The sequence below is a fragment of the Dasypus novemcinctus genome, chromosome 13, assembly GCF_030445035.2.
Source record: "Dasypus novemcinctus isolate mDasNov1 chromosome 13, mDasNov1.1.hap2, whole genome shotgun sequence".
Taxonomy (NCBI): Eukaryota; Metazoa; Chordata; class Mammalia; order Cingulata; family Dasypodidae; genus Dasypus; species Dasypus novemcinctus.
Window position 1 is genome coordinate 111,170,775 of NC_080685.1, and position 24,933 is coordinate 111,195,707.

General features: G+C 46.1%; 1 protein-coding gene across 7 annotated transcripts in view; it reads right to left on the reverse strand.

Annotated features, from left to right (window-relative positions):
* The window catches only part of TP53BP2 (tumor protein p53 binding protein 2), an 87,960-nt gene extending 69,783 nt beyond the window's left edge, over nucleotides 1–18,177 (reverse strand). Inside the window, exons 1-3 of one of the 7 annotated variants that reach the window (XM_071207765.1) lie at nucleotides 18,108–18,174; nucleotides 7,043–7,195; nucleotides 6,016–6,102 (exon numbers count right to left, since the gene is read on the reverse strand). In XM_071207765.1, coding sequence (XP_071063866.1) covers nucleotides 6,016–6,102; nucleotides 7,043–7,093 — 138 coding nt within the window. In that variant the 5' untranslated portion in view covers nucleotides 7,094–7,195; nucleotides 18,108–18,174. Of the gene's footprint in view, nucleotides 1–6,015; nucleotides 6,103–7,042; nucleotides 7,196–13,329; nucleotides 13,851–17,894 lie in introns of those variants that run through there. The other 6 variants (XM_058275268.2, XM_058275267.2, XM_058275269.1 and 3 more) reach the window with 6 other exon arrangements.
* Between the last annotated feature and the right edge of the window lie 6,756 nt (nucleotides 18,178–24,933).

A 24,933-nucleotide genomic window follows, 5' to 3' on the forward strand; every position in this document is an offset into this window, starting at 1 on the left:
AAGCGCCTCCTCGCCCCAAAACCAGGGGTTCTTAAGTTGGTCCAAGGCTCACCTTATAACCAAGAGCTCTTAACTCAGACGCATGGACGACACAGACCAGAACCAGAAGACGACCCACAAACTAACAGTGGGTACTACGGAAACTATAAATAAAACGCGGGGCGGAGGGAACTGTAGTTTACAAAAATGAACTCAAAAGCTTTCAAGCAAATTATATCAGGATTTTCACATTCTGATAAATTATACTACACAAAAATACAGAGTTACGGGTCTGAACTTAGCCAACGAGACAGCATTTTAAATTGTTACACAAAAATCAGAACCTCCTGGCAAAATCACTTGAGAAAATAACAAAGATTAAAATTAAGGGAGTGGACGTGGCTCAAGTGGTCTAGCTCCCACCTCCCACATAGGATGCCCCAGCTTCAGTTCCCCGTGCCTCCTGAAAAAAAAAACAAAAACCAAACAACAAGCGAACAAATGAAGAAAACCTATTCAGAGAGGCCCGTGTGGCTCAGTGGTCAAGTGCCTGCTTCCCACATACAAGGTCCTGGTTCAATTCCCAGTCCCCAGTACCTAAAAAAAAAAGAGTAAAAAGTTCACAGAATTTCACCTTACTACTTGCTCTGGCCAAAATATATAGCATATTTAATGAGACACATAATGAATTTACACGTCAGCATTAAACAGTACTTCTCTCCTCCATACCCCTCATCACCAAAACTTCCTCAAGTTCAAAAATGGCAACTGTTTTCCTTGGAAATATCAGACTTAGAGGTGTTTGATAAATTACTGATACACCTGATAAAGAGTATACATAATAAACACACTGTGTTAACAAATAAAAGGCAATTAGGTAAGACAATAGCACTTCACCTTTGTATAAACTTCACCTTTCAAAGAACATTCACACACTATCTCAGGAATCTACATCAACTCTCAGGTAAGCAAAGCAGGTATCATTTTCTCTTTATAGATGAAGAAAAAGACTCAGAGAAGTGACCTACTTGGTTACAAAAATGAGGTGGTCAAGGTACAATTCTTTTCTTCTGATCTACTCTTTGAGCTGTGACTTACGGCAAGAAAATATTAGGAAATACTCTATTTAACCACAATAACCCAAAACTTGAATAGAAATCCGGTCTTTTGCTTTCTATAAAACCAGAAGCTTCTTTCTTTTTAACAACAGGGAAGCGGCCGTGGTTCAACTGATTGGGCTCCTGTCTACCATTTGGGAGGCCCTGGGTTCGCGTCCCAGGGCCTCCTTGCGAAGGCAGGCTGGCCTGGACCCGTGGAGAGCTGGCGCAGCAAGATGATGCAAAAAAGGGAGACAAGCAGACACAGAAGAACGCACAGCAAATGGACACAGAGAACAGACAGCAAGCAAGTGGCAAGAGGGGGATAAATAAGTAAAAATAATAAATAAACCTTTTAAAATAAAAAAGTGTAACAACAAGTAAGAATAGTGACAGATGTGTTCTGTTTAAGGTCACTTTCCCCCCAGAAAAACCACAGTACTAACCCTGTATGAAACCACAGGACTAACACTGTATGAAACCACAGGACTAACCCTATATGAAACCACAGGACTAACCCTATATGAAACCACAGGACTAACCCTGCATGAAACCACAGGACTAACACTGTATGAAACCACAGGACTAACACTACATGAAACCACAGGACTAACCCTATATGAAACCACAGGACTAACCCTATATGAAACCACAGGACTAACCCTGTATGAAACCACAGGACTAACCCTGTATGAAACCACAGGACTAACCCTGTATGAAACCACAGGACTAACACTGTATGAAACCACAGGACTAACCCTGTATGAAACCACAGGACTAACCCTGTATGAAACCACAGGACTAACCCTGTATGAAACCACAGGACTAACTCTGTATGAAACCACAGGACTAACCCTGTATGAAAGGTGAGCACATGAGTTGACCCACCCACTTCTGCCTTCCTTTCGCGCGTGAAGACGAGCCCTGGGACGATTTTACTAAGTGTACTTCACTGGCATCCTCCTTACCAGGCCAGCGATGTGGTAGTGCTGTGGATTACCAAGAGATGTGGGCTCTAACCCAGATTCGTTAATGATTAATTATCCTACCTTTGGGAGGCACTGTCGCCGGGCTGGATCTCGGCCTCAGTGTTTACTTGGTGCTGTACAGCAAAAGCCAACACCTTTACAACTTTCTCCAAGGCTGCTTGTGAGGTGCCCATACCAGTACCTGCCCGTCATCCTTCCAGCCTTTGGCTCCTCCTAATCCCCCGTTCTCTCTGCTCTACCAGTGTCTTCCTTGCAGTTCCTCAAACCCGCCAGCATGAGCGCCTCGGAGCCTCTGCCCGGCTGCCCCGCCCCCCGCGAGGAATAAACACTCTCCTCTGTGTGCCAGCACTGCCCACTCCCTCAGGCCTTTACCCAAACGCCCCCTCTCAGGGAGCGCTTCCTTGCGATCCTATCTAAAATGCCAATGCTTCCCCACCCCACCACACAGCCGCATTTCCTAACTTCCCTGCTTTACTCTTCTCCTTGGCATTGATCACTAAATACACAAGGTATTATTTTTACTTAAACCATTTAACTACATAAGCATATAGCATACCTTTCTATGTTTTTATGCCAACAGCATACTGCATTCTTATCTTTTCTTTTTTTATTATGCACCATTTAAGACATTAAAAAGCATAAATAATACCAAAAAAAGTGTTCACTCCGTGTGAGAAATAAAACCCTGCCAACACAGTTAGATATGCTTGTATATCCCTCCCCTAGTCTGTTTCTCCTAAATATCTTAGAAATCATGCCGTTATCTGTACATATAGAGCTGCAGCATATTCTCCTGTATGGCTGTATTATAATTTATTGAGTTAGTACCCTATTGACAAACTTTTGGACTGTTTGCAATCTTTTAGTGTAATATCAAAGTTATGATGACTGTTCTCGTACATACAAAATACTCTTGCTAACTGATTACATTTACAAGACAAATTCTAGGGGTGGATCTGTTGGGCCAAAGGATATGCATATTTATAATTCTGATATATTTTTAAATAACTCTTCATGTAAGTTGTACCAAATTTTAGTCTCCGCACTATTACCAAACACAGGGAAACATTGTCTTTATGTTTTATATATGTATATCTAATATGCAAATACAAGCTGCATAAGGCATTGCTTCAAAATCGGGAGACTGACTACATTTTAGAACCTTATTAAGTTATTCATCAGTAAAACCAAGGAAATCGATTTTAAAAACGAGTCCCAAAGTTTATCAGTGGATAGAAATCTGAGGTTCCAGAGTTGAAGTGATGAAGTTCAACTGCCTCTCCCGCTGTGGGGAGTCCTCCCTCTACTTTCAAACGCAGTGAATCAGCTGTTACCTTATTAGGAAAGACAGACAGTCTCCTTATTAGAACTTTTCAAATTAACTCAATTTTATTTTCTTTTTATTACCCACCAGTGATATAAAAATACAGTCTGGAAACTGAAGAACAAATTTTCATAGACATTTACTGAGATAAATTTGTATTTGCAACTGTGTAGCTGACTGGTGTAACATTTTTAATAAAAATAACTTTTTGATAGAGAAAATAATCATATTTTCATCTATAATAAATCTCCATTCATTTCCCCAATCCCACTTTCTTGATTTCCCTAGATTTACTTCACCCTATCTGCCCAGGTTCACAAAGAAAAACCATATGGTAATCTGAATTTGAAACTAGAAAACTCTCTTGACTTTCAAGACACTCTTATCTACCTCCCCTATTAATCTAGCTTCTGCTTAACAAACATATCTGGTAGGAAGTCAAACTGGGTATTTTTTTTAAAGGTTTAAGGTAAGACGCATGAAGTCACAAGGTTTAGCGCAGCATCCTGGGGCCAGTCACAGAGAGTGCCTTTCCCACCCGAGGACTGAAAGCGGCAGGGGACCCAGCAGCAACAGCCGGTGCGAAGGCGAGAGGAGCTGTTAGAAACGGTCACCCACAACGACCCCCCAGGGCGGGAGCAGGGGAATGCACATCCCAACCTACTACATACTCCACTACTTTCCACTGGACAGACTCAGCCAGCTGCCAGAGGCAAAGGAGCTGCTCCCAGAGGTTAAAGAAGTCAGCCAGCGGACCACGCAGGGTGCGGCAAGGCGGGTGAACCTGGAGGCGCAGCTCCCCAGCGCTCTCCCTACTCAGACTCAGTGCTGAGTCTTTCAACATCCTGCTTCTGTTCTGCCCTCCTCCACGACAGACAAAATGAGTGCCATTCGCTGGAGCTGCCTCACTAAAATTCCTGCTTCCACACATTCCCTTCATCTTCTCATTTGTCTTTAAGACTTCAGTGTCCTCAATGACACCTCCAGTTTCCTGATCCCTCCCTATCCCCCCCTGGTTTTTCTAAGCTTCATACCACATTCAACGACCAGCCATTTTTCATTCCAACTCAATTCAACAAATTATTCAATTCATTCATTAAACAAATATTTGAGTACCTTCTCTGAACCAAAAACTGTGATAAGCACAGGGAGGGGAGCCTATGTGGCTCAGTGGGTTTAGTGCCAGCTTCCCACATACTATGTCCCAGGTTCAATCCCCAGCCCCGGTACCTCAAAAAAAAAAAATCACAGGGAGACAATGGTGAATAAAATAGAGGGTCCTGCTTCATAAAGCGTCACAATACAGTGGTTGTGGCAGTTTGATACTATTTATGAATTCCAAAAAAGATACTTGATTATGTCGATAAACTGGTCTGTTCCTCTGGGTGTGATACCCTTTGTATTAGATTCAGCCGAGATTCTCTGATTAAATTATGATTCAGCCAGTGAGCAGGGTGGAGTAGTCCTGCCCCCGTGGAGGGCTACATAAACAGACATTCACTGGAGTGAAGCAGATACACAGAAAAGAGAGCGCGCTCCCGAGACACAACAGAGGATCCAGGGGCCCGCGAGGAGACGCGCTGTACGCCAGCCTGCAGCTGGGAAGAGTGAGCCGGGCCACAGAGCCTCTAGCGGGAGGAGGGCGGCGCTCGGAGGCAGCAGCCATTTGGGAGGAAGGACCTCCTACCGTACCTCGGGCTGGACTCTGACGGCCTTCTAACTGCACACTTCTACCCCAAGTACCCTTTATAGATGCCAACAGACCGCTGGCACTTGGCACCAGCACCCCTTTGGCTGACTGATTAATAGAGGTTAAGACAGACATTGAACTGGCAATTTGAAGAGCACTACTAAAATGGGAAATGCAACACACTAACTCTGGTAAGGTGTCAGAGGACCCCTGGCTAACAGGACAGGCAATGTCTGCCAGGTTTGTGGAAAAGGAGAGTGAATGACGGAGGGAATGTTTTAGAGGGAAGTAGACATATATGAAAGTCCAGGGCAAGGAATCAGTTTCAAAAAACGAAAAGAAGTCCTGCATAACTAGAGAGGCAAGAGTTGAAATAGGGAATGAGCCTGGGTCAAACCTGCAGTTCTATAAGACACAAAGGGTTTTTTGGTCTGTTTTTATGTTTTTAACTAATTCTTCACTAGACTGTTACCTCATCCTTCCCCCAAGATGGCTCCCTCATCTGTTTGCTTCTCTCCTCACTGTTCTTGCTTGTTGTCTGCTCACTGTCTGTTTTTCTTTAGGAGGCACCAGGAACCAAACCTGGCACCTCCCTTGTAGGAGGCTGGTACTCAATTCCCTGGGCCATATCTGCTCCCTGCTCATTGTTTTTGCTCATTGCTTCATGTTAGCTTTTTTTTTGCTTGTTGTATGATCGTTGTTTTTGCTTGATGTCTGTTCGTTGTTTGTCTTCTTTAGGAGGCACCGGGAACCAAATCTGGGACTTCCCATGTGGGAGGCAGGCACTCAACTGCTCAAGCCACATTTGTTCCCCAAGACACAAAGTTTTTTACTTTTTCCTAGGAAAATGATTTATACTTTTTAGGCTCATTCTTTGAAAAAAAAAAAAAAAAAAAAAGATTTATTTCTCCCCTCCCCCCATTGTTTTATGCTCACCATCTGCTCTCTGTGACTATTGGCTGTGTGTTCTGTGTCTGCTTGTCTTCTCTTTAGGGGGCTCCAGGAACAGATCTCTGGGACCTTCTGGAGTGGAAGAGAGGTGCTCAATCTCTTCTGCCACCTCAGCTCCTTGGTCTGTGGCGTCTCTTATTGTCTCTCCTCTGTGTCTCTTTGTTGCACCATCTTGCCACGCCAGATCTCCACGCAGGCCAGCACTCCTGCGCAGGCCAGCTTGCCCTCACCAGGAGGCCCCAGGAATCAAACCCTGGACTTCCCATATGGTAGGCGGGAGCCCAATTGCTTGAGCCACATCTGCTTCCCTAGGTTCACTCTTGCTAGAGTGAAGAGAATGGATTCAAGATTGAAAGACTGGAAGCAAGAAGACCATTTAAGAGGCCAAGAAGGTAATCCAAGCCAAAACAAGGCAGGCAGAAAAGAGTGGAAAGAAGACAGACTGAGGAAGGAGAGGGGTAAGAAGCAAAATCTAAAGGATCCAGTGATTAACTGTGTATAGGAGGTAAAGAAGAAAAATCAAAGATGCCTCCAGGTCCTCAGCTTAACCAAGGATGGATGAGAGGAGCGTTTCCTGAGGCAGGGAACAATGAGAAAGAAATAGGTTTGGAAAATAGCATGCTCAGCTGTGGGTGCTGAGACTGGGAGGCTATGAAAAACTTGCAAGTACAAGTAATCAGCAGGGAGCTGGAGGCCAAGACCTGGCGCTCGCTGGGCAGGTGCCTGCCAAGTGCCTACCACGGCCAGGCAGTGCGGATGTAGGGGTGGGCACTGCAAATCCCCACCCTCCCGGGCCTCGAGTCTAACGGAGACAAACAACAGACGGATGCACAGAACACGAGGTCAGGGAGAATACGTTCTACCATTCCATAAAGAAAAATAAAAGGATATGGGGAGGGAGGATGAAGACTACAACGTTAGAAAGGGGGGCTGAAGAAATGGAATTGCTCTAATAACACCCTCATTGTCACCCCAAGATTCCCAAGAGCCCTTGGCCTCCCGGCAGACCAACCTTAATAAGCTCTTTTTCCTTTCTCTTCAGCCCACAAGCGCCACTGCCCATCAGGTAGTGTCGCCCACCCCGCTGTTCCAAACAGCACTTCAACGCCTCGTTCAACACACACTTATCAGCTGCTTCCCAGTCAGGCCCTGCTGCAGGCCGGGGCTCGCGGGCGCAGGCCCCGCTGCGGGCGAGGGATCGATTTGGGGTTCATCTGAGGAAGACAGAGAGTAGAGGCAGTCTTTTAGATGTGCAGTGGTCAGAGCAAGGATCTAAATAAAATGAGGCTCGGCCCCATTTCAGTCTAAGGTCTAAGAGAATGCCCCAAACGGAGGGAGCAAACACAAAGGCTGAGGAGGGAACGAGGCTGTCCCACCTGCGGAAGAGTAAGGTCCTGTAGAGTGGGGGACCTTAACGGGCCACAGAGCCCGGAGCCGTCAGGGGGTCCGGGAGCTTGAACTGAAAATTCAAAACTACATTACTGCTGGGGGACGTGTTGGTGTGGGTGGGGTGTGTTTACTGAATAAGACGGTAGAGTGTGGACTTAGGACCAGTCTGCGGGGAGAGAGGTTCCAAACCCCCGCTGCGGAGGGAGCACGGGGAGAAGACAACAGGAGACTATGTGAAGAGGCAAACGAAGGCACAGCGTACACGACTCCACAGGCCAGTGATTCCCAAACACGGGCTGCTCCAGTGGACTCAGGAGATCTGGGATGCGCTGAGAACTTGCTTTTCTCACAAGCTCCCACACGACTGAGGCAGATTCGGCTGATCCAGAAGCCAGATGCTGAGAACCACCAGGCCACAGCAAGGACTGTGCATTTTAATCTCAGGGGCCACTGAAGGCAAACCCAGAAACAGCCAAGGTTGCCAGGGGCTGGGAAGAAGGGCAGTGGAGAAGGGCTGCTAAGAGATACAAAGTTTCTTTTGGGGGTGATGAAAATGTTCTGAAATTAGTGCTGATGGCTGTGAATGCCAAAACCCCTCAACTGCATACTTTAAAATGGTGATGTGAATCATATCTCAATTTTAAACAAAGAAAGGAAAGAAGGCTACTGGGGGATTGCAAGCACAGCAGTGAACTAAATGTCATTAAAAACTATCTTGAAAAAGAAGAACAGAGTTGGAGGACTCACACTTGCCAATTTTAATACGTACTACAAAGCTACAGCAATCAAAGCAGTGTGGTACTGACACAAGAAAAGACAGACTATGGAACCAGAGTTCAGAAATAGACCCGTACAGCATTTCTATTGCAGAGGATGGAAAAGTTTTGGTAGGGAAGAGTGGTGATAGCAGCAAAACATTGTGAATGTATTTAACAGCACTGAATTTATGTATGTGGATGTGGTGAAAAGGGGAAATTTTAGAACCCTGTTGTAAACAGTGGACTAGAGTAAAGAGTAGCCATATAAATGTTCTTTTGTGAATTATAAAAAACGCACCTCACTAATGAAAGGTTTAATAATAGGGTGATATCTGGGAACCCTGCATTTTATGTATTTAATGCACGTTATTTCTGTAAACCTTCAACTTCTCTAACCAAAAAAATAATGAAATTAATTTTTTTTAATTCTCTGGGACACTACTGTGAGAAACGATTATTCTCACTGACTCAAGATGGAAATGTGTTCCTGGGATTCTCTGAGGTAAATTATTTTCACCAAAAAGAGTGTAACAATAATCAGATTAAAATAACACCTAAGCCTTTACAGATGCACCCATACTACAAGGAAAATAAAAACTGGGGCCTCTGGAAATGCTCACGTTTAGCTTTAATGGCGACAGAGTACATGCCTTTTATTCCCTTGATAGAAAAATATATCAGCCCTTCGCAGTGATCAAATGTTAACTTCTTTCCAACTGGTAAATCAGGAACTTCATTGTTTTAAGGCATGAGCCACACATGCCTTAAAACAATGGTAAACAAATAAGAGAGAGAGAATAATCAATAAACAATAGACTAAGCTCTAAAGCATATTTAAGAGAAGAGGATATAAAAGACCATACAAGTGAATACAAATGGTAACACATGGAGGAAATAAATGTAAATTTAAATGAGGTTAAATGGCCAATTTTACGTTATATGTATTTTATCACAACAAATTCTTTATGCAAACAAACAAGAGAGTTATAATTAAATTGGTCTTCTATTAAAAGATAAGCTGCAACACAGATGTGAGTCACTTAATGACAGAAAAGACAGAGGTACTTTAAATTGTTAAAAATCCTGTTTGGAAAGTAAAATGGACCATATATCAAATGCCAGAAAAATTATCTGTATTTCATGACCTTACTTTTAGGAATTTATCCCAAAGAATTAGCTGAACTTAAGGAAAACCCCAAATGCCAGAAAATTTTCACTACAGTTTTAGATCTATAAATAGCAAGAAATGGAAAAATCAAGATCTAGCAGCAAAGAACAGTTAAAAGTAAGTGCCTAAGTTCTGACACATGTGTTGAAAGAACAATGACCCAGCTATCAACTAAATAAGTACAGTATGTTAACCATTGCAAGGGTAGCGTGTTAGAAAAAAACTAAGAATAACTTATAAAACAGAATAATACTAAGTTGCAGGCTATAACCACTTAACACATAGGTTCATATGAACTGACTTGAATGGGATACAAAAGAAAGGAAATCAGAGGTATTGAGAGTAGAGAGAACACCTAAATTTTTAGACCCTCAATATTAACATACTTTCACAATAATGTACAATTAAAAGTACACTTAGCAAATATAAACTATAAAGAATGTGAAAAAATATTTCACTAAAAATGGTAAATGTGGGACATGGACTTGGCCCAGTGGTTAGGGTGTCCGTCTACCACATGGGAGGTCCGCGGTTCAAACCCTGGGCCTCCTTGACCGGTGTGGAGCTGGCCCATGCACAGTGCTGATGCACGCAAGGAGTGCCCTGCCACGCAGGAGTGTCCCCCGCATAGGGGAGCCCCACGCGCAAGGAGTGCGCCCCGTAAGGAGAGCCGCCCAGCGCGAAAGAAAGTGCAGCCTGCCCAGGAATGGTGCCGCAAGCACAGAGAGCTGACACAACAAGGTGACGCAACAAAAAGAAACAGATTCCTGGTGCCGCTGATAAGGATAGAAGCAGTCACAGAAAAACACACAGCAAATGGACACAGAGAGCAGACAACTGGGGGGGGGGGAGAGAAATAAATGAATAAATGAATCTTTTTAAAAAATTTAAAAATGGTAAATGTGATTAATCTGAAGATAAATAAGGTTCATACAAAGTGAAATCACTTTATATTAAGTGGTGTCAGAGAACCTCTAAACACTGCAAAGAAATCTATACTAAAGTCATATCTGAATGAAGCCTTGCCCTTCCAAGATCCAAAGCCACAGATAATTTTTATTTAAAAAATAGTGGGTAATAAAAAAGTAAATATTATAAAAAAAATTTTTAAGAGTTCCATTTATAGTAAAGGACTTGTAGTCACTGTATTATTGACCTAAGAATAATTCATTTTTCAAAGAGGAATTATTTCAAATTAAAATTTGGAAGACTTTTTCAAGAAGAAATACAAAGAAGTAACTAGGGCACTTATGAGAAATTTATTTTGTGACAAAGGCCAAAATTCATTTTTTGATTAAAAAAAATCATGTGAAGTTCTACACAGGAAAAAAAGGAACCAAGAGTATAAGATGTCCTTCCCATAGGAAGAAAATTAAGCTTTGCAGTAACACCTTCACTTAAGTGTTTGTTTATAAAAACTCAAATCCCTTATGTTTCCCAAAGAGAAAAAAAGTATGAAAAAAAAGGTTTCCTTAAAGAAAAAGGAGCAATCTGTAAAATGAGCGGCATAAGTCCTCCCCAGGGCTTAAAACTAGTCTTTAGTCACAGCCACGCAAACAGGTATTGGACTACAGCTTTTGTAGTGAAAAAGCCTACATTCTTTTCAGCAGGGAGAAGAAACTGACAATACACAAATGACCACAGAAAGTGATGAGGCAGAGAATATGAAGGTGACCAGGGGAAGACGGCCATCACAGTGAGGAAAGCCGTCTCTGGAGAAAGGGGCATCTGAGCTGGGGACGAAGGCGCTCCTTGAGCACCAAGGAGGAACGTGCCAGGCAAAGCCTGCAAGCAAGAGTCGGCCTCCTCTGACCAGAAAGGCCCAGGGCGTCGGGAAGGCGGGCGGCGAGGGGTGACCGGGCCTGGCTGACACAGGGCCTGGGGGGTCAAGAACAAGTGTGGGCTCTACTGTAAGGGAAAAGTCACGAGGACGGCTCTCAGGTGGTCCCCAGGCCACCACTGTCAGCGTCACCGGGGACCTCCTCAGAGACAGGAGGTCTGGGCCCCTCCTGGATCCAAAGCCCTGCAGGGGGCCCAGCACGCACACTGCAGCTGGAGGCCTGCTGCACTAGAGTTCTACACCGAGAGGAAACGCGCAGCTGGGGTTCTGAGCACTGTGCTGCCAATAACGCACAGCAGGACCTGTTTCACTAACAGACAGCAACGGTATACAGTCATACAATTAAATACAGTATATGTATCAGCCATTATCACACCAAGTTAACCCAATGAAATCATCAAAACAGTATTGATCTGTACACACTGGTACTTAATTTTTGCATATTCTTTAATTTCAGAGAATTTCCATTCAATTATGATAAAGAGCTAAAGCTTACTTTAAATCATCTACTCCAGAGTTACAGCCTCAAATCACCAAATTAAGAAATGTAAAATACTCACACCTTCCTCCCTCCTCTCCCTGGAGTAGCTCTCCTGCTCCCCACACCACGTCCTTTACTGTTGAAATCATCCTCCTCCTTCTAGAATAAAGACCATAAAACATCCTCCATTCTCACTTTCATCATCCCCATCTCCAGTCAAAAGTAAACTTTTGCTTTGCCTCTTCTACAACTGCTCACACTGTAGCTGTTTATATCTCTCTTATCTTACTTATCTAAAAATTCCTTTGGGCAAGGGCTTTTGGTCCTTAAATGATTCCTCCCAGTTTTTCACTTCCATCATATCCCAACCCCTCAAAAATCTTAGTTCGGTATCTTACACATAGCACATCTTCCATACATATTTGATCAACTGAACTACTACTGTGATTCAGATATTCAAAGTTCCATGGAAGAGGGGAAATGAACAGACTAGAACTTGACAAACAGCATGCACTTGGTGAGGCATCAAGAAATGTTTATGGGGAAGTGGATGTGGCTCAACTGACAGAGCATCCATCTACCATATGGAGGGTCTAGGGTTCAAACCCCAGGCCTCCTGGCCCATATGGTGAGCTGGCCCATGTGCAGTGCTGCAGCACACAAGGAGTGCCCTGCCGCGCAGGGGCGCCCCCGGGTAGGGGAGCCCCACATGCAAGGAGTGCACCCCGTAAGGAGCGTGAAAAAAGTGCAGCCTGCCCAGGAGTGGTGCCGTACACACAGAGAGATGATGCAGCAAGATGATGCAACAAAAAAGAGACACGATTCCCCAGTGCCAACGGATAATGCAAGCAGACGCAGAACACACAGTGAATGGACACAGAGAGCAGAAAACAGGCAGAAGGGGAGAGAAAGAAATCTTAAAAAAAAAAGAATTATTAATGCATAAACACACAATATTACTTTAAGCTTTCTCAAAGCCAGACAATGTCTCAGAAGAAAACAAAACATTCTGCTTATTTGGGGTTAACTTAGGAAATCTTTCTTTTCACCTATGCATAAGGCCTAATCTAGATATGTTTGAAACTCCGAAACATCCTCCAAAGCAATCCACCTGAGGCTACGCTACTTTCAATATCTATCATAAATAAATGATAAATAAAAGAACTAAAAAATATATATATTAACACGCTAATTCCTTTCTCCTCCTTTCAAACCATTCTATATGTTTAACGCTGGCTATGTCTTCTAACATGAGCACTGTTGCTTTGTGTGAACGTGTTTTACTGTATATGAAGACACTATTACATATTTCACTTTTTTACTTTTATTCGCAATATTTTTATGATTCACTGATGATGATGTGAGGACAACTAATCCACTGCTTTCAGTTCTTTCCTTTTGCCTTGTACTTGGCTACAGACGTTCTCCTCCATTTTAAGGAGTGCTCCTCCCTTGTGCAAGTCTTTGAGAGCTCATAGTCAGTAATGGGCCTGGATTTAAATGGCCAAAACCTATCCTCACCCACACACCAAAAAACATCAAAAATAAGAATATTCACTTATTCACCAAAACAGAATTACTAATCCCTACTACGTGTCAAACCTGTTAAGTGCCAGAACAAGGAGGAAATGAAAAGGCACGGTGACACCCTCACAGAGCTTACCAGACGTGGCAGAGGCACTAATCACAGTCACTGCGAGAACTTCCTCGTGGAGGTGCACGTGGCGTCCAGAGAGAACAGGAAAACAGGAGCAGGAAGGGCCTCAGAGGGTTACCACCCGAGAGAAACCAAGCGGGCGAAACCGAAAGGCGAGCGAGCCCAGCAGGAGGAGGTAGAGCCCGCAGCTGCAGAGCCCTCCGTGAGGAGGGCAGGAGGCCTGAGAAAGCCCTGGGGGCTGCAACTGCGTCCCGGGCGGGCTGGGCGCAAAGGCTGGCCAAGCAAGGAGCAGCAGTGCAATTCTCAACCCGTGAGCCACGCGTGCCACAGAAACTTCCAGCTGGGAAAACTGGTTTCCTGCAAGTCGCGGCGAGCAGCCACGGCCGGGTCGACGGCACACAGCGGGTGACGGGTGGAAGGAGCCGCGAGCCGAGAGGGCCGTCCCGGGCCCCGGGCCCCGGGCCCCGAGCCCCTGCGGCCTGCCCAGGAGCCCGGGAGCTGCGTTTCCCCGCTGGGTGCTTTCACCCGGCCCGCCCAGCGGTGACCAGCACTCACAGCGGGGGCTGGGTTTAAACGCCGACTTACTTCAGGTTTTGAGTCTTTTGAACCATTCCAGTCTGGTTAAAAGTTCTGGAATGAAAGCGTATCACTGACACAGAAAGACTGAAATCCACTGAGCTAGACAACAAACAAACTTTCTATCTGACTAAGGGTTTATAATTTATGCTGTAGTAACAGAAGTCAGTCTTAGAGAATTCTAGAGGGGGACGAGACGGATTTGTATTTCAGAAAGACCACGATGGAAGCGCTAGGTTGAATGGATCAAAGGGGCTGGGAACAGTAAAGAGGAAAATAAATAAGGAGAGGATTACAACCGCCCAGGCGAGAGAAGAGTAAATCAGGAGGAGGGCCCGAGGGGCTGGAGAGGATCCACTGGACACGGTGATGAAACGGCTAGGATGGAAGGCAACAGAAAGGCAGGAAAGCTACTGAAATCACAGAAAGATCTGACCTGCTTCAAAAGTATTATCCAAAGGCTTTTTTAAGGAGCGCCACACAGCAGCAGCCTACCATGAGAGATAGGGGTCTACAGCATTCCTTAAAAGCTCCAGAAAAGAAAGGTTTGGTTTGGGTTTCGCTGGTTGCTGATGGAGGGGAAGGGTTGGGGGAAGGGAGTGAAAACATTCTTCCCAGCAGCAGTGTATGAATAAATGACCCTCAACGTCCCTTCCAGATAAATACATTCTCTTTAATTTTTTAATGTAAACAGGTGTATACTTGTTTTAATTTTCTTTAAAGAATCACAAGGCAACAAACCTCTCTACAACACATAAAATGTGAGATATTTTGCACATTTTTGAAGTGAGAAAAGATATACAGAGAATCTACCCTAAATTTTACACAGGAATAAAAACTGACCTAAGCTAACTTGCTCGCTACATTAGTACTTAACAAGAAAGAATTCTTTTAGCATATGGTATAATGATATAAACCTCATGTTCCAAAACTGTAACTTGAAGAGTTTTTTATTTCAAAACAATTTCAGTTGGGAGAAAGTGCAAAAACATACTTTTACATGAAAAAAAATACAAGTATTTAGGCAGATCTAAGCTGTGAGTCTGTGGAGATGCACAGTTACCTTTAGAAAGATATAAACCCTACTGACCAGGTGTCAAGCTTCTTTAGAGATAATGTAATATCCCACTTTTAGTCCTAGACTCCCAAAACTAGAAGCCCAAACAGTCAGATGTTATTTTACAGCATCATGGAAAAACTGGAAAGACAAAATGTCACAAGTTTAAAAATTAACGCATAATCAGTTCAATTTAACTTTAAATAAGCTATTATTGTCTTGAAAATATTATCTGTATAAGGGTTATATGATGACATTCGGTTAAAAAGAATGCTAAATTCATCAGAAAACCCACCCTCCAAAACATTTTAGATAAACACTCCACTGCTATTTCATTTTTAGACTGTGAATGTAAACATGAAGCTGAAAATAGGCAGTTCAAAAGTAAAGTTATTCTTTGTCCTACTCTGTCAAACTGACCATATGGTCAGTACAGTAGCTACCAGGCACATGTGGCTACCGAACTTCAGTTAAAACTACAGTATCCTAAAATTCAGCCCAGTCCCATAGCCGCATCTCAAGCGCAGGGGCGCATGCGCTGGTGGCTCCAGACTGAAGAGCATAGATCCGGTACGCGCCCGTCACAGCCCAGCACAGGAGCCAACGTGGGCTTCCCCCAAGACAGGCAAATTCAAGCCCTCTGGCCTGTCACAGGCCACGGCCAAGCACCGTGTGTTTTGGGTAAGACTTTTTAAACTTACCATTTTGGCAGTTCGTACAAACAGAAATTTTTATAAAACTGTATGTGAAAAGAGCAGTGAATGCTTCTAGAGTTAGCTAATAAGCTCTTTCACAAAAATACATTTTTGTTTGAATATAACAATTCACAAAATGAAAGCAATGAATAAAGATATCTGGTATAATTTTTAAATGGCTGGAAATTTTTGCTTGTAATAATTACTTCCCTATATTTGCTAATCAAATACACTGACAATGGCTCACTAAAAGCCGCAAATTGCAAATGACTCCTCCTTTAAAAAATAAAAATAAAAAGGAGCCAAGTATGAAAGATTAATCAGCTTCTCCTCATCAAGTTGTACAAATATCTTAGACCTAGAGACACTAACCATGGCAGGTATCTGAAGATGAGTGTAATTATCACACCCATTTCTGCAGTACCCTGTCATTACCTCTATAGTGATCCCCAGTGCTAGTCTACCTATTTTTAGTTAGCCTACTAAAACGCATCTACCACTTCTGGATCTGGGTCCAATTATCACTTCGTGTTCCAAATGAAAGAGAAATCACTCGATCTGCTGTCACTTGGTGGGAAAAAACCATGAACACAATTTATTTGCACACTTTTAACATAATGCAGTTTAAATAGCAAACTCTTTCCTTTAAAATGCCTTAAAAAGTAAACCTAGGCAACTCTCTACATTCTGAGACTATTCATTTTTTCATTTTAAGCCTAGCTCTCTTCCTGATAAATTGTTTGAATATCATAAAATAAAAAAACACAACACAACCTCACTCATATTGGAATAAAAACCCAAGCACATTAAAAGCTAAGGCTGTGAACTGCATTTAAGAAAACAGTTTTTTTTCAAGTACTCAAAAGTTCACAAGATAAAGACTCATAAAACACGTAGTCACAACGTGAAAAATTGCTTCCATTTTTGTGTAACAGGCCTAAGAATATCCAGCTTACCCAAATTCAGGAGGTCCCTGTCTACCACCTGCTTACTCCAAGGGAGACACTGGACTACTTCTTTTAAACAGTAACGCTAATTCTCACAGCCAGCCTAAGAAACTGGCACTACCACCCCCATTTTAAAGATGAAACACAGAGACAAATCATTATTCAAAAAAAAAGTCTACGGCAACAGAAGCTGAGCAAATCCTGAGGAATCCCTGCGGCTTGGGAGCTGGTGCGGGTGCCACCACCCCGCGCTGGGGGTCGGTAGGCTGCGAGAAAGCCTAAAGGGCACCTCCGCACTGAAGGCATCTTGAGGGAGAAACCATTCTGCAGCAAGCAGCACCTGCTCTCCGCCGCCTATTTCTAGGAAAACGCCACAGACTACCTACAAAGGTGATGTGAAGGAAATTTAAAGCCCAACAAAAAGTTTAACAGCAAAATCTTGTCCCCTTCTCCATACTATCCATTCTAATAACTAAGTAGAATATATGTCCCTGACGCTTTCGAACTACCTGAACCCAGTCTACCAACTCAGATAGATTAAGAGTGCATGTGCCTTTATGCAACATTTACGTGATCTAAATATCCTCTTTTAAAAAAATATTTTTAAGTGTGTTTGTGGAAGTTCAGGAGGCCCTCCGACGAACGAGAAGAGGGCCAGAGAGCAGCCCATTATCCCCAGTGTCTGTGACTGCAAAGGAACCCAACTCGCCCGCCCCTGCTCCACAGGTTTTCATAAAGTACAACAGTGTGAGCACGCGAAACCCGGGAAGACGCGGGAGGCCTGCAGGAGCCGCCCGGGGGCAGCAGCAGCACGGCGGGGCTCGCGTCTGCAGACGGCGCTGCGCCGCGCGCGGGCCGGGGCAGACCCTCCCCGCCGCGGCCGGGGTCCCCGCGGCGCCCCGCGAGCCCGCCCAGCGCCCGCTCGCAGCCACGGCCCGCACCCACAACTTCTGGAGTTTCCTACCAGCGCCCGCTTCGGCAGGGCGCCGCGGCGGGCGGGACGGAGGCGCGGGGGGCGGCGGGGGGCGGCGGGGGGCGGCGCGCGCCTCCCCGCGGAAAGCCCAAGGGAGCGGGCAGCCCCCGCGCCCACCTCCCAGCAGGCGCTCCGGAGCCGGCCGGAGACCCGGGCCCGCCGCCCGCACCCCGGCAGCCCGGGCCTGCTCCCGCGCCGGGGGCCGGAGAGTCGGGGCCGGGGGCCGGGGGCAGCCGCCCTCCCTAACTCGGCCGCGGGCGGCGCTCGACGGCCCGACGCGCTCCTCCCGGCGCAGGCCCGGCCCCGCCCGGCCCGCCGCTTACCGGCATCATCTTGGACCCGAAGCGCACCGGCGCGGGCCGGACCGCAGCCCCAGGCCCAGGGGAGGCCACCCGGGGGCCGCGCGCGGGGGGCGGGGCGGGGCCGCCCGGAGGCCGCGGACCTGTTGCGGGGCGACGGGGCGCCGAGCTGCACCCGGGGCCGAGGAGCCCCTGCCCGCGGCCTGCGGCGCCTCCGAGCCCTGGCCTAGCCCGGGCGAAGCCCCCCGCCGGCCCCCGACGCCGCTTTGTCCGCTCCGCGCTCGCGACCGCCGCGGCTCGCTCCTCCGCGCTGACGCCGACTGGCCCCGCGGCCCCGCCCCGCGCCGAGCCCCGCCCCGCGCCGAGCCCCGCCCCGCGCCGAGCCCCGCCCCGCGCCGAGCCCCGCCCCGCGCCGAGCCCCGCCCCGCGGGTGCGCGGCGCACCTGAAGAGGGGAGGGCGCGAGCTCGCAGGGGAGGTGTCGGGAGCGCGCCTGGGGCGGGTGCCCGGCGAGCCCGGCTTCGCTCTCGGGTGAGCGCCTGCGAGCCGAAAGGTGACGAAAAAGCAGGCGCGCGGGCGGCACGGGGCTGCCCGAGCCTGGCCGCGGGGTTCGGCCCCCCTGCCCCCCGAGTCCGCGGATCCCCGTGCCCCCCGGGCCCCCAGGCTCAGCCCCGGCAACACGGAGCTCTTGGTGGTGGAGTTTCCACCTGCAGCGCCCTCGCCGAGTTCCGGGGTTGAGGGACTCTCGAGTTGTTAGCCTCTGCCCTACTTGGGATTTAAAACTCCTGTGTTACTTTATATAATGACATTTTTTAAAGATGAAGAGCGTGTGGCGCAGCATTTCAAGCTCGTTTCCGCCGCCCGGCGGTGCCCCGGCCTTCGCCTCTGAAGGGCGCTGAGCCCTGGGGCAGTCTCCGCTGCCCTCCCCGGCAGGAGGGAAGCCGAGGCCTGCAGCGCGCCCCGCAGCCTCTGCACCTCCGAGGAGACACCCGCGCCAGAACCCAGCTCCAGGAGGCTCCCAACAGGTCACCAGTGCAAGCGCCTTCTTTTTTTAGGGTTTTAAAGATTTGTCTTATCTCCTCCTTCGCCCACGCGCCCGCGCTCGCGCCCGCGCTCTTGCCCGCTGGCGCGCGTTCCTCGGCGTCGGCTCCCTCCTCTCTCCTGCTCCCTTCTGCAGGCACCCGCGGCTTCCGGGCCTCCGACCCGGGGGAGGCGCTCGGTCACCCTCCCACAGACCCCTTTCCAGAATCTTCCTCAAACTCCGCATTGCATAATCCTGCTTTATGGTATCTGTAAATACCAAGCTACGGTGAATTCCATTAGAATTTAAAGTTCTCCAAGAAATCGGCCTTAACGTCTGGCTCTTTTAAGAGGATTATCCGGAGTTAAGTAATGAGAATTCATCCCCTCACCTGTCCAGAAAGCATTCCTCAAGCACCCACCACAGGCCGAGTATTCTCAGTGCTGAGGACGCATTAATGAACAGGACAAAAATTGGATGATAATAAAACCAAAACCTGAATATTCTACTGTGAGTAATTACAGCTACTACTCAATATAGGGAAAAGTAGAAGAGGGTGCAGGGACGAGGAGGGGGGGCGTGCGGCTGTACAGGGCGGTCTAGGCAGGCGTCCTGAGGGGAGATGAGCACACCCCCAGGAAGGAGAGGAAGGGGTGAGCCACGTGCCGGACGGTGGGGGAGCCGCGCTGAGCCTGCGGCCGCAGCACGCCCCGGGCATCTGAGCACCCGCAAGGGGGTAGCCCCGCGGAGGGCCCGGTGGAAGGAGGTGAGGGCATGGGGCTGGCTGTGGCTCAACTGACAGAGCGCCCGCCTACCCCATGGGAGGTCCAGGGTTCAAACCCAGGGCCTCCCGGCCCACGTGGTGAGCTGGCCCACGCGCAGGGCTGCGGCGCTCAAGGAGTGCCCTGCCACACAGGGGCGTCCCCCGTTTAGGGATGCCCCATGCACAAGGGGTGCACCCCACAAGGAGAGCCGCCCCTTGCGAATAAAGCGCAGCCCACCCAGGAGTGGTGCCCCGCCCACGGAGAGGTGACACAGCAAGATGGTGCAAAAAAAAAGAGACAGATTCCCCGTGCTGCTGGCAGGAATGCAAGCAGACACAGAGGAACACGCAGCGAATGGACACAGAGAGCAGACAACGGGGGAAGGGGAGAGAAATAAATTAAAAATAAAATAAAAATAAAGGAGATGTGGGCAGAATGACATTAGGCCAGATAATGCAGGGACCTGTGGGCTGCTGTGAGGACTTTGGCTTTTACTCTGGGTGAAAAGGTTTCGAAAGGAGTAATATCTGACTCAGATTTTCTTGGGGTGGCTCTGGCTGCTCTGAAAATAGACTGAAGGGTTAGCAGAGGAACTCTAGGAAGGTTTTGCAATAATTCAGGCAACAGATGAAAGTGACTTGGGCAAGGGAAGTAAATAGTGGATGTGGTAAAAAAAAAAAAAAAAAAAAAAAAGAGTGGTCAGATTCTGGATCTATTTCGAAGGCTGAACCCACAGAATTTCCTCACAGATTAGATGTGGAGTATAAGAGGAGAGGAGTCAAGGGTAATTCCAAGGCTTTTGTCCTAAAGGATGGAGAAGACCATACGTGAATCAAGCTGCAGGAAGAGATCAGTTTGGAAAATGTTAACTCTGAGTATTTTAATAAAAATAAATGAAATTATAATCCTGAAATTAAGAACATATGTGGAAAGCAAGAGTCCTTTTTCAGCAACCTGTACCTCATAAAGGAACTATTTTGCACAAAAGCACACCAAAAAAAAAAAAAAAAAAAAAAAAAAACCCTATCTCATGGTCCACTGGCTTTCATTATTTTCTTGCACAGAGAGAAATCTCAGAAACAACCTAAAGTATGACCCACAGCCATCTAGAAAAAGAATCCTGGATTCCTGGATATTGGTCAGTAAACCAATGAACGAACTCCTGTCTTGTTGCCACCTGGAAACAGCTGCACATAATTTTATCTACCATAAGCCTTGGCAACCCTGGTTTATTAATAAAATGAGTCAATGGAAAGAGAAGCAAGGAGAGAAGACTAGGAGTAAGATGGTCCAGTTTCTTTCTTTCCTGACAGTTTTCAAAAATGCCCTGCTGGAGGGAGGGAGGGGGAAAGGGACAGCAGCTGGCAAAATGTCCTGAAACTCCCTTTTAGCCAAATGAGAATTCCCTGCTGCCAAATAGCAGGTATGTTTATGTTAAGAGCTTTTTTAATTTTTATTTTTTTCAATCACAAACACATGAAACCAAAGAAGCTTGTCCGTGCACCTATGCTTTGGCTCCATTCCCTCAAACTCTGTACCACTCATGTTTGGCTCTTGAGTCATTTTCTCCCTTCCAGACTTCATTTTCTTTCTTCACCCCCATCCTGTCTTTCATTGAGTCTCTCCACCCCATATAATTTTTTTTAAACAATCAATTTTAGCAATACATATTAATAAAGCATACTATCCGTCCAAAGTGTACAATCAATGATATTTTGTATAATCACGTAGTTGTACATTCACCATTTCAATCATTATTTGAGCATTTTCATTCTTTCAATAATAATAAAAAACCCAAAAAACAGACAAACAAGAAAATCCTTCACTTCACAATCTCTCTATTTCTCCTGCTAAATGTAGCCTGCTCTGTAATTCTGTATTCAACTCCAAAAGGCTCCAGGCCATGCATCCCTCTCTCTTTTCAGAAGATGAACTCCCATCTGCCTTAGCCAAGAAAATGCTCTACACTATCAATCCTTCCACTTCCAGCCCATCCATGTGTCCTTCCCTATTCTCCTCCCTTTTGTTCATCCATTTTACCATGACTCTTGTGCACCTATATTTTGCCAGCCAATATAACAAAGACTTTGCCTTTGGAGCTTACTTTCTAGTTGGAGAGCTAGACAATAAATAAATTAAGTAACAGTAAATGCTATTAGGAAAAAAAAAAAAAAAGCAACTAGAGAAACCTAAGAGAGTGGCATGCTATTTTAGGTAGGGGCTCAGGGAAGGCCGCGGAGGAGAGAAGTGAGGGAGAGGATCGGGCTCCAGGCAGTGGGAGCAGCAAGGGCAGAGGGTCTGCGCAGGTGTGTGCTCGGCGTCTCTAAGGAACAGCAAAAGGGCCAGTGTACCTGGAGAAGAGTGAGCAAGGAGAGAAGGGGTAAAAGATGGAAGACGTGGTTAGGGCTGGGTCACGTAGGGCCACTTATTGTTGCATCTGTTATCCTGGATCGCAGTGATCTGAAAGAGAGAGACAGGCAGAAACTTGAGTTTCGAGATTCCTTGCACACAGCGATGTCAGAACGCTAAAGGACCCCCGAAGGCAGTAAGGGGTCACAGCGAAACCAGGGACCACCAAAGCGAGCCTGCGGCGGTTGGGATACCGCTCAGCCTTTCACCTCACCTCCTGAACCACAGTTCTTGCATCTGTAAATTAAAGGAAATAAATGTGCTTGTCACACAGGAAAAAAAAAAAAAAGAACTCCTTGCACCTGTTCATGCATTTCTCTGCCCCCTTACCTGTATGATGAGCTTCTACTCATCCTTCCAGTCCCTGCCTAAATGCCACTCCGGGAAGAGGTCATGTTTGATATTTCTCAGGCAAAATTAATCATAAATATATATGTTTACCACATGCTATAAAACTAACATATGTGTATTTACCACATGCTATAAAAATAACTCATCTGTCTCCACAATTAGACTCGATGACAGAAACTATTTCTTATTCCTTCAAGTACCTTCAGTCCTAACCCTGTGCCTAGGGCATAGCAGTTATTCAATAAACATAGATTTGATGGGTCTTAATAATGTTTGCCCTGCTGTCTCTTCTCTTTGCTAGATATAGAGAAATGTTGCTCGTGACTCCTGCGGTAACCTCAGGTGGGTACTCCCTACAGTTCCTCTTGCTCCTTGTGCCCCAGGAGTTGGCAAACTACAACCCCACCGGCCAAATTTGGCCCTCCTATTTTTGTGCTGCCCATGAGCTAAAATGGTTTTTTACCATGTTTTAAATGGTTGGCAGGGGTGGGAGGTTGGGAATCAAAAGAAGAATAATATATTGTGATGCCTGAAAATTATATGAAATTCATATTTCAGTGACCACACATAAAAATTTTATTGGAAAACGGTCACGTTTATGCATTTAAGTAATGTCTATGACTGCTTTCACATGACAACAACAGAGTTGAATATTGTGACAGAAACCATAGGATCCCCCATCCCTAAAATACTTACTGTCTGGCCCTTTACAGAGAAAGTTTGCAGACTCCTGCTCTATCCAGCAGCAAGAATGATCCTTGGTTTGTTCTGATTGAGGTGAAATCCACATAACACAAAATTACCTGTTTTAAAGCATACCCAGCACAGTGGCATTTAGCCCATTCACATTGTTACTCAAATATCGCCTCTCCCTGGTTCCAAAATATTCTCATCACCCCAAAAGAAAACCCCTCGCCCATCAAGCGGCTGTTGCCCCTCCCTCCCTGCCCCAGCCCTGGCAAACGCCAGTCTGCATTCTTAGGGATTTACCTCTCCTGCATATTTCCAATAAATGGAATGACACAATATGTGACCTTTTGTGTTCGGCTTCTTTCACTTAGCATAATGTTTTTCAGGTCCATCCACCTTATAGCGTGTATCAGAACTTCATAAGCATGATCTTTTTAACACAAATGTAATCAAGTCATTCTCCTGCTTAAAACCCTTCAGTGGAAGTGAGTGGGGTGTAAGGGGCGGGGGGACTGAAAGTTGGGGCGTGTTAAGGCCGTATAGGAAGTTTTATTATGCTTCTCTATCTTCTTGTGTTTGCTCTGAATTCTATATAATAAAATGTTTAAGAGACATAAAAACAAAAGCCTTTAATTGCTTAGTTTGTTTAAGTACTTCCCTGCTTTATTGGTAACTTTGAGCAAGGAGCGCATTATTTCTTTTCTTCTCTTGTCGGCTCTCTCTCCATTGCCTCACCTCCTCCTCACCGATCTAGTCTGCTTCCAGCCCTATCCCTCCTTGACACAACTCTTGCCGAAGTCACTAGTGGACTCTTTTTCAGTGATTCAATAAATGGTAGCTAGTACAACGAGAAACTAAGATTTTAATTTCATTTGTCAGTCTTCATCTTACGTGACCTTTTGGCAACACTGAACCAGTGCTCATTCTCTCCCTCTTGAAGTACTCCTTTCCCTTCACTTTCATGGCCGTGCTCTCTCGGTTCTCCTCCTACCACCAGGACTGCTTCTTTTGTGTCTTGAACGCTTACTCTCTTTACCAGTCTATAAATGCCTAAGGCGCTCAAGGCTCAGCGCTGGCTATTTCCTCTTTCCACTGACTACCCTCTTCCTAGACAGTCTTATCCACAGCCTTAAACTTCATCTACACATGGCTCAAGATTTTATTCTCCAACACAGACCATTTCTCTGGGCCCTAGAACTATGCTGTCTAATACAAAAGCCACTAGCTATATATACCTACTGAGTACTTAAAATGTGCCTGGTATAAATGAGAAAGTAAAACTTTTATTTAACTTAATTACATTTAAATTTAAATGAACGCATGTGAGTAGTGGCCACTAGATAGTGTAGATATAGAATATTTCTATCACCACAAAAGTTCTGTTGAACCCTGCTGCTCTAGAGTCATATCCAACTGCCCGCTTGACATTTCCTCTTGGTTGTCTCAAAGGGATTGCAAACTCAACTTGTCTAAAACCAAATGCACAGTCTTTCCTCCTGAGATAGGAAATACCCCTTTCCTAGTATTTCCTATCTCAACAAATGGCCTAAGCATTCATCCAGTTTCTCAAGCCAGAAATCCAGGGCTCATGCTTGACCTTATTTCTCCCTCATCCCTAACATCCACTCAGCCCTGTCCTTAGTGTCTCCTAAGTATCTCCTCAAATCCCCGTCGTCCATCTCCATCAGCACCACCACCACCTTGTTCAGGCTACTGTCATCTCTCCCAGAGCTGAGGTAGCACAGCCCTTCCTTCCTTCTGCCCTAAGCCCCTGCCCATCTTTCAGCCTGACCAGGTACCATAGCTCCCTTCCTCTGAGCCTCAGCCACC